Here is a 10,000-nt window from a genome sequence, read left to right as displayed (position 1 = left end):
CGGACTCTTCTTCCAGCTCTTCCTGGGGAATCCCGAGGCTTTCCCAGGCCAGTGAGAGACATAATCTCTCCACCGCATCCTGGGTCTCCCCCACAGGCTCCTCCCAGTGGGACTGTCATTGTTTACGGCCGTCAGGTCTCTCTTTTACAGCTGGGATTTAGATTCAGCTCCAACTAAGCAGGAACCTCCAGGAAAAGGAAGTCACGCCCCAAAAACCGCCGCCTCCAGTCAGTCCCCACCAACCTCTACGTTAAAGGTTCAGAGAGTAAACAGATCTCTGCTCTACTCATGCTCTACGTCTGTGTCCATATATGGATTATAACTTGGTGGATTAAGGTGAAGCCAAGGTGGCTAGAGAGAGATCCTTCCTCTGAAGTAATGTCATCAAAGTCCTCTTCTTTCACCTTTTTATCCCTATTTGACTGAGTGGACGAGCCTGAAGACGTGGGCTCTGGTGGTGTAAAGGGTGGCAAGAAACCAGATTACAGGCGACCAAATGGTCACCCCCACAGCAGGACAGACCATCTGACTATTATGAAAGCTGTTGTTATGAAGGGCGTGTTAGCTCCAGCTGAGTCCATGCTCTGTGGCAGTTAGCTGAGCACAGCAGGCACAAGCTGCCCCTCACAGCTAACACCGCACTCTCTCACCAGATTTCTTCCCACAAACACATACCACCAACAGCCCATCTCCCTCACTACCACGCTAATGTCCTGCTCTTAGCCTCTGCAAGAGTCCATGCACTGCACAGTGAAATGATTATTACATTACAGAGGGAGTCATTTGTATCTAATGCAGCTTCGATGCTGCACAGATGCACCGCCAGAGGCCTCAGTGCAAACATGGACCCTGATGTGCTCACAGGGTGCTAGCTGCACACTAACGGGTGCTGACTGGATGTTACTGAGAGACCAGGACCGAGCTGAGGTAACATGGATATGAAATGTATTCTGTGCAGCATGTGTTATTACATGCGGTTATTGTGTGTGTGTGTGTGTGTGTGTGTCAGGAAAGGTCACAAACGATGAAATACTCAGAGTATTTCCCTCCAGCCTGCTGCAATGAGTAAACACCGACAATAACACAACACACACAGACGGCATCACGACTGCTGCACGTTTAAAGTTCTAGCTGTCTCAAATCTAGACTACCGCCACCTGCTGGTATGGAGAGTTGTTGCGCAGCAGCACATACGAGCTCTGTGGTGTTTTATATTCCCTTCAGCACCACAGTCAAACTATATTTTTATTACTATATTTTTATTACTCACTGTCAGAGTAATTAAATCTCAGCTCCAGCGTTGTGCTGAGACACAACACATCCCTCCAGTGACAGCCTGTGGTCACACGGGGTTATGTAACAGCCAGCAATAACCTGCTGACAGCTGATGTACACACAGGGATGCTGTGTGTGACACAGATGTTTTTATTTTTAATAACACTAATGGCGGATTTTACTTCATAAGCAATAATTTACATTTTCAAAAATGTTGTACTTTTTATTTCCATGTATTTTCCTTCATCACATCTTCACCTCTGCATACTCGCTGCTCCTCACGTAGGCCGCGGTGACGAGACGCGTAAAGCCGCGGAAGAACACCGGAAGTCAACACGCCCGCCCTTCAAAATAAAAGCACCCCGAGGCTTTAACAACGGAGGAAAGATTGTTTTAACTGTCAAATACTGAACCGGAAACAGCGCGTGTAAGTGTGTCCGATTCACGAGTGGTCCTGTCACGAATCATCCTCCGTAATGCAAGACACGTGTTTGAACGCGTCTACTGTGACATGAGGACGTCTGTCCTGACAGGAAGTGAGACTTTAATGACTGAGTCTGACTTTTATTAAAGGTCTTTGTGGGATAAACAATAAATGAGACAATATGATGACACAGAATCCTGTTATTTATATAGTGAGTTATCTTTTAAATGATTGTCTTGACACACAATCCTGCGCCATCCACACACACACACACACACACACCCTGCAGGAGGTACCCGTTTATAACGCTGCTCACCTGTTGATGTCTGTTGTGTTGTTGTGCTGAACATGTGTGTTGTTATTATTATTGTTATTATTGCTGTTATTACAACTTCACATGTGTCTGACGCGGACACACACCCTGCAGCATCCCTGTGTAACTGTGTGTGTGACAGGAGTGTGAATGGAAGCTGTTGCGTAACCTCCGCTGAGATTCATTGTGAATAAACGGCACAATGAGAACACAGCTCCTTGGATCATGGAATAAAGTGATAAATAACGCGCTCCTGTCTCCGCCCGGAAGCTTAGAAGCGTTTTAAGGGACTCGCTGCACAGAGAGAGCGCTTTAAGGCTCGATGCCGCGCATCCATTATCGGACAAACATTTGCCAGACCTAAGGTAACGGCAGCTCACGCTGTCTCTGAGAAAACACAGAATTACACAAATTAGCTCAAAGTTGACGCATCCACTCGTTTTTACATGTTTTGAATCAAATTTGTGAATCAATAAGTGACAGCAGCATCTGTCCGATAATGGAAGCCCTCACTGTATCCCCCTCACCTTGGGCATCCCCGCCGCTGGTCAGCACCGCGATGGATTTTCCAGCTCCGGACAGGTTCTCGAAGAATTTGCGGGTGTCCTGCCGCTTCGGTGCCGCGGCGCCGGCCATGTCTGAGCTCTGCCACACGGTGAGGAGACGAGCGTGCACCTGGAGGAGCCGACCTGCGGCGACAGTAGCTGGGGAGTATGTGAGACAGACGCGGGTCCTGTAGTAGTACCGCAGTGGGTACCGCCCTCCTCCCACACGCTCACACCTCCTCCACAAAGATCTCACATCAGGACAGATGGCTCACTCCAAACAGAAAACCGAGGCCAACGATGAAAAGGTCACAAACCTGCAGCAGCTGAGAGCGAACACCCCCACAGACTTATCATTAAAGGATAGCATGGTGTATCCTTAGGCTAACAGGCTAGCTGTGTAGGCTAACACTGGCTAACACCCCCCACAGCATTATAGTTAACATTACTCAGTATATTGTTAAGCTAACAGGGTATTTTTTTTGCAAATGCTTAAATAATAATCTCAAAATGTAAACACGTCTCAAGCTAGCTAGCTAACGTTTGTTGTCTTGTACCCCGAGTAAAAGATGCTGCCTAATTTGTCTATTATTTTCTAACGTAAACAAAAACAAACCGCTTTTGTGCCTGTTTCTTTATCATTGAACGGGCTATTTTTAACCCATCCGCCATTTTCTCTCCTGGAAAAACCAGCCGGAGTGAGACCTCCTCACTTTCTTCGTCTTTCTTTGGCTTTTTACTAGAAGAGCTTGGAGACTAAAGCCAAAGCAGCAGCGAGCCAATGACGCAGGCTGACAGCCTGATTGACAGCTGAATCCACCAATGGGAGATCAGATCACGTACTGTGGAAAATTCCAACCAATTAGAGCGCAGACCGCAGCCTCTCTGTCAGGAAACAATTCACTCAGCAACAATTCCTGAGTTTCCTGATAAAACAGTGAAGTGTTGTAACAGAGGAAAGTTGACATAAACTGGCAGATTAGATTATTAGACGGATTATGTAACTGCAGCACAAAAGAATTCAACACAGAAAGTCAAAACATATCTGCTGGAACCTTTTAAGCATCATGACCTTGACTCAAACCTTTGTCTTTATCTGCATCCAGGCAGCATGTGGCGTCTGACACACACACCCAGCAGCACATTATATTTCATAATGTCACACTCATGACAAAAAGCTGTGTCTGAGCCGCAGCGCTTTGTCGTGTCAGAGCGATTAGATTGGCAGGGCCGTGCAGAGGGCAGCGGCTGCTGTCTGAGGCAGCCGGACTCTGAGGCCTCGTGACGCTTTTCTGTTCCTCACTTCTTCAAATGTGAGGATATGAGGAACTGCTGCAGAACAGAACCGGGTGTGTCACGGCCAGGCGGCGTCTTAGTTCATATCCAAGATATCAAAGTTCCTTAAAATCCATCCAGATGTATTCAGAATGTTTAGATAATCTGAAAGACAGTCCTGGAGGTTTGAAGACTGGCATGTTTTAAAATAGATATTAATCTGGGAAAAAATAAAGTTATGGCTCATGTGGCAAAAAAACTAATGTATTATGATGAAATTAAATGTTTTAAAGTTGTATTTAATAATTATGTTAATGACACACACACACACCCATATGTGCACAATGTGTGTGTACAGTGTACAGTTTCTTAAGTTGTGAGAAAGACAAATTAAACAAGTGACAAATGCTGACACCGGCTGGTGAGGAGGCTGAATTACACCTGTAAAATGTGCCTTCTACAGCTCAGTGGTTGGAAGTTGAGCCTTTTATTGGCCTGATCCAAGCACAACAAAGCACAGACACAGCCGGGCTCCATAAAAATAATTTATTTACAGTGGCATGAATCATAAATTAACAAGCAGCATTGGCAAAAGCAACATTAGAGTCAACAGCTTTGCATAAAGTTGTGTGAATGTCCGGATTGCTGCATAATAAAACACTCTGTGTGTGTGTGTGTGTGTGTGTGTGTGTGTGTGTGTGTGTGTTGGACTGTGTCACCGCTGAGATGTTTAATATGAACATCAGAGCAGAGAGGAGACTTCAGATAAAATAAAATAAGGTCTCTGAACACCTGCACCTCTCCTTCTATTGCTCCGATCAAACTGCTGCCGAACACACTTTAAAAGCTGGAAACAAGATCGCAGAGAAACTCGTCCCAGGAGAAACACTCCGACAGGGAAACATTCTCTAAGCTAGAGAAAAAAACAGAAATACAATCTCTGCTCGGACCCCAGCACCTTCACTCAGAGATTATCTCTTCATTTTCTGAGACCTGTGGCTCTGCAGAAGCCCAGCTCAGGACGTCAGCGCCACCTAGTGGTGGAATCAGACATGACATCCTGAAAGCTGGCACCAACTTTTATAACTATATAATCATAATAATAATATAATAAAGAAGAAAAAAAAGAGTCTAATTTCAAAATATCGTAACTCCAAACTCAATAATTTGATATTATAAAGAATTTAAAACTCATTTCCAAATTTAGATAAAAACAATGCCAGAGTTTTACCTCTGTTGTCTGATTTTAAACTTTTAAGAATTTAATTTCAAAATTCTGAAATTTAGACTCAGAATTTCAAGTTTAGACAGAGAAGAAGAAAAAAACAAGAAATCAAATAATTCTGTGTATTTCAGTGGCTCTACAAAGTGACCAAGAACCAAAGTAAAGGTGTCCAGAATCTGAAACTGACAAAAGCCATTCTCCTTATTCACAAATGTACCTTATTCCAGCAGTTTTGCATGTGAAACTTTTCATATTGAACTTGAAATGGCGCCACGTTTCTATAAGAAAATCTAGTATAACTATCTCTAAAAAAACGCCCATTCAAACCTTAAAACTCAGCGTCAGTCGGGGAGGATCTAAACACAGTGTGACTACAATCAAAGTGTGATTCTCAGGTGGGAACAACATCTAAAAAAAGAAATAAAACATAAACCTGGTCGCACTCGGCAGCCTGTGAGCCGTGGCACACACCAGGCAGAGAATCACAGATCTAAGGCAGTATGCTAGCTCGTTAGCATCATAAGGTACTTCACATCGACGACAGCATTCTGCAGTAGATAAAATATACATCTATGAATCAAGAAACATCTTCACACAGAGGACAGCAGCTGAGCGGGATCCTGCAGAGTGACATTCAGAACCTTTCCATGGCTGACATGTGCTCCGAGAGGTTCGAGTCTTTGGGTTTGTACGACATGAGAGGACGGGAGGGGAAAAGGGTCCAAAACCATAATCACAATAATAAAAGAGATGATTTCATTGGTGCTCAGTTTGCATTTTCACATTCTCCTCATCATCACGTTACAGTATGTGTTCCTAAAGCAGACAGAAATAAAAGCTTATTTGTACCAGACAGCACCTAATAAACAGCACCTGATCCATCCTCGGTTTGGGTTTCTGCGTCGCCTGCTCTGTACGTTAGCGCTGCTAATCTGTTACCAGGAACCAGGTCAGGATTTAACCTGTGTTCACAGCAACAGCACCGACTCCTGCAGGGCGTGGGGAGCGTCGGAGCTTTATGTTTCATGTGTTGAAGGCAAAGCTGCTGTAGAGGCAGAAATAGTGTCATCGGTTACATGTTTTAGTCAAACTCCTCAGCAGCTTGGCCTGAACCTCATGAACTGAGTCAGCTATGCTAGCTTTGTGTGCTACATGCACATGTTAGCTACATGCACATGTTAGCTACATGCACATGTTAGCTACATGCACATGCACATGTTAGCTACATGCACATGCACATGTTAGCTACATGCACATGTTAGCTACATGCACATGTTAGCTACATGCACATGTTAGCTACATGCACATGTTAGCTACATGCACATGTTAGCTACATGTATGCTTCTGCAGAATGCATGCTGCTGGAGTAGGAGCCAATGCGTTTTGAGCAATAACATGTGGTAATTTGAGCTAAATGCTAACAGTCACAACATGTTAACATTTAGCAGACCACATTGTGTTAGCATGCTAGCCTCCATTAGTGCTACTTAACTAAAAAAACAGTTGCTAGGCTAACTAGGTTAGCTTGCTACCTTAGCTAAAGTAGTTTTTTTACGTTGAGATTTTAGCTCCGCCTCCCGATGTCTGATTTAACCGATGACTTATTTCTGCTCTCTGACAAACGTGTGATGATCTAAACTCCAAACTGCTGCTTTACAATACCACTTAGGGGACAAAGGGGGCGTTATAAATCTATGTACACTATCTATACACATTCACCTTCATTCAAAAAGTCTTTAACAGGGACACGGGTCCCCGTCACTACAGCAGTTGAAATATATTAATCTTAAAATCAACAAGTTTCATTTAGAGAGATTTTCTTAAAAGATTTTCTTCTGTCATACAAAGAGTCTAAAACGTCTTCAAAACTATAAATAAGTGTAAAATATTTTGTCATAAACCTTCTTATCGTCATCGCTCAGCCAACCTCTGAAACAGATCATCAGCCATTCATTCCTCCAGTGTCAGACACAGAGAGACGGCAGAGGATCACAGGTGGTTTACATTCATCTGATTTCACCACAAAGGGACAGAACTACAAATCTGATGTTATTTTCTAGCTGGTGTGTTGTGAAGCATTTTAAATATAAATGTGACTTCTGCTTCTCATTCTAATCTCAGAGTTTAATCTAATAATTCTGAGTTTAAAGGTCGGGCAGGAGGTTTCACTCTGATGCTCTTTGTGTTAAATCAGTGTAACTTCTCTTTACAATCTGATAGCAACCGATTAGTTCGTCAGTTTCTCTTTAAAATGAAGAATATGAATCATCTGAAGCTATAAAACATAAAAACATCATCAGTCCTCCGGGTGGACCCTGTAGGAGTATTGGCTGGTTGTCACTCTCTTCCTGCTCTGTGCACCAGAGAGGTACGTGCATGATGGCCGAAGTCACAGACCGCAGCTCGTCTTCAGGTGATGGCGTCCATGTGATTGGAGGCGTGGCTTCAGGGTGAGCTCCGAGAGAAAGGGGCGTGTGTTTACTTTGGAAATCTGGCTGACTCTCACTGAGTCTTCAAACCTCCTCCCCGACCTTTAATCTTTGAATTCTTTATAATTTAGTTCAATATTTGTCAGGTTTCCTTTTTCTTTTAATTTAATCTCAAAACATGAATCTGAATTTTTGAGTTCATGCTCAGAAGAGAAAAAGTTAAATAATAATAACTTTCTTTGCAGTGTCTCTCTCCTCTTAGCACTGCTCCTCTCTGAGCTTCATTTCACTCTGGAGTTAAAACGCTGCACAGAGCACCCTGAGCTCGCTGTGTTCTCTGTTTGGAGCCTGAGTGTGTTAACACCATGATCACTGTATGTGTGTATATGCAGTGAATAGCTGCTCCGTCCCCCTCATCAGTGACGCTGTGATTATCCTCATATATATATATATGTATTGCATATAATGTAAAGCAGGGCCTGAAGCCCTCAGTGCTCAGTCTATGGAGCCTCTCAGTGAGACAGACGGGCAGTGTGTCCATACGCCGTCCTTCATGTGGATTCACCGGCTGAGCTGAGCGTCAGTGTTTTGTTTTCCTGCGTTGGCTCCTCGACTCGACCGCAGCCGGCGTCAGCAGAAGTTCTACAAGAGACAGAAGATCGTGGAGGTTACTGATGTATCTGCACATACAGAGGACCAGAGCAGGAGCTGTGTGCACCGTGGACAGGGACCGCCGCACATGTGACAGCATCATGACACGTGACATATTTGTTTCTGTCTGAGAGGTCAGACGGCGGACTCACAGAACTGGCTTCACCCTCCTGCGTCAGCATGTCCATTCCTGCCAGCTGCTCCAGGATCAGGCTGCCGTCGGTCACCTGCGGTCAGGACAAACATGAGCTCACTCACACCTGGAACCTCCTGACGGAACGTGACCAGTGAAGAGGAGCATGAAGGTTTGTGTTCACCTGCTCTGTATTCATGCCGCTCATCTGTCCGGACATGGGGTTCATGCTGCCGCCGCTGCCGGCCATGGCGACGCCCACGTTCATGTTGTTGCTGCTGTACATTCCCCCGTTGGGCTGCGTGGAGTACTGAGAGGGAGACTGCTGGGGGTACATGCTGAAAGAAGGAACAGCTGGGTCAGAGACAACGTTCGGTCCTCAGCGCTGCATCAGACCCAGACTCTGCTGAGCTGCTCTTACCTGCTGCTGGTGGAGATGTTGGCAGGCTGAGGCCACCCGTTCAGCTCGGCACTGGGCTGGTAGCTGGGGGGTCCGCCCTGGTTGGGACCCCCCTGCGGTTGGGCTTGCTGTTGGCCCTGGCTCTGCTGCATCATGGGGTTTTGACCCTGAGCCATCCTGGGGGACAGCAGGGTGCTCTGCGGGGTGGCTGCCCCACATGGGAAGCAGGACACGGGGTCCTGGTGCTGCTGGCTCATTCCTGGAGCAACGGTTAAAAAGTAGAATTAAAGGGTTAAATACGCTGCTTTTACTCCTCTGATCACAACAGGAAAAAGGATCTAGGAGGTCTAGAATCATCTTCACGTGACAACAAGACAGACATCGTGACACAGAGGAAAGGAAGCGGAGATTTGCCGCCACCGTGACAGCTGTCTTCATTCTGATTGGTTCATTCGGAAATCTTGCACCCCTCACCAAATCAACTGCACAAACATCTGATCAGCACCGCCACCACCACAAAGAGAAGCTGCTACACCGACCCTGCTCCAGGCATATACCTGCAACGCTGAACTGGAAGGCACTGTGCTGTGGCGGCGGACTCATTACACTGCCGTACTGCCCGCCTACACTTCCCATCATGCCCTGGCTAGCCAGATGATGGCTGGGGGAGAGAGGGGAGGAGAAAGGGCTGCAGGAGCCCGGATGAGGAGGAGGAGAGGGCATGCTGGTACCGTAGCTGGAGCCCGGGTAGGGGAACTGCTGCGGGTTGCCCTGCGGGAGCCGCGGGTTTGTGCCGCCCATGGGCATCGGCGTGGGAGCGGCGCCCCCGCTGGGCATGTTTGGCTGCATGTTGATGCCCTGAGTACGCATCATCATGGCACGCTGCTGATGCACGTGTTGCTGCTGCTGCTGCTGCTGCTGCTGGCGCTGACGTAGGTGGTTGCTGAGATACTCGCGCTGACGCTGGGCCAGCATCTGGGCGTTGAGGGTTCCCTGCAGGAGGAGGCGCAGCGATCAGCACGGAGCTCCACAGCTGGAGCTCAGAGACTTTACACCAGCGGACTGACCTGGTTTGGTACGTTGGATCTTAGAGGTAGATTCATATTGGACACGCCCCCCATCTGGTTCACCATTGGCTGACGGTTCTAGACAGGAAACAAAACCCATTATATTTATACACATATCCATCAGACACACTGGATAGTTTGTTTTTGTGTATATTCCAAACATGCAGGTGGGATTTGGTTCTTAACATAAATATCCATCTATCTTCTATTAACCCGCTCCGTCCTGCAGTGCAGGGTCACGGGGGGCTGGAGCCTATCCCAGC

At 46.3% G+C, this 10,000-nt stretch overlaps 2 protein-coding genes across 9 annotated transcripts in view; both read right to left on the bottom strand.

Annotated features, from left to right (window-relative positions):
• LOC114449204 (ATP-dependent 6-phosphofructokinase, platelet type-like) overlaps positions 1-2,743 on the bottom strand; it is a 21,182-nt gene extending 18,439 nt beyond the window's left edge. For 3 of the 4 annotated variants that reach the window (XM_028426638.1, XM_028426637.1, XM_028426636.1), the window contains exon 1: positions 2,540-2,741. In XM_028426638.1, coding sequence (XP_028282439.1) covers positions 2,540-2,648 — 109 coding nt within the window. In that variant the 5' untranslated portion in view covers positions 2,649-2,741. Of the gene's footprint in view, positions 1-2,539 lie in introns of all 4 variants that reach the window. The other variant, XM_028426639.1, reaches the window with a different exon arrangement.
• Positions 2,744-7,444: 4,701 nt separating this feature from the next.
• LOC114449725 (nuclear receptor coactivator 2-like) overlaps positions 7,445-10,000 on the bottom strand; it is a 37,603-nt gene continuing 35,047 nt past the window's right edge. For 4 of the 5 annotated variants that reach the window (XM_028427550.1, XM_028427553.1, XM_028427552.1 and 1 more), the window contains 6 exons: positions 9,738-9,815; positions 9,228-9,663; positions 8,692-8,929; positions 8,455-8,608; positions 8,290-8,364; positions 7,445-8,128 (listed from right to left, as the gene is read on the bottom strand). In XM_028427550.1, coding sequence (XP_028283351.1) covers positions 8,117-8,128; positions 8,290-8,364; positions 8,455-8,608; positions 8,692-8,929; positions 9,228-9,663; positions 9,738-9,815 — 993 coding nt within the window. In that variant the 3' untranslated portion in view covers positions 7,445-8,116. The remainder of the gene's footprint in view (positions 8,129-8,289; positions 8,365-8,454; positions 8,609-8,691; positions 8,930-9,227; positions 9,664-9,737; positions 9,816-10,000) is intronic. The other variant, XM_028427554.1, reaches the window with a different exon arrangement.

Source organism: Parambassis ranga, chromosome 17 (genome assembly GCF_900634625.1).
Source record: "Parambassis ranga chromosome 17, fParRan2.1, whole genome shotgun sequence".
NCBI lineage: Eukaryota > Metazoa > Chordata > Actinopteri > Ambassidae > Parambassis > Parambassis ranga.
This window is presented reverse-complemented; position numbering and strand designations above follow the sequence as displayed.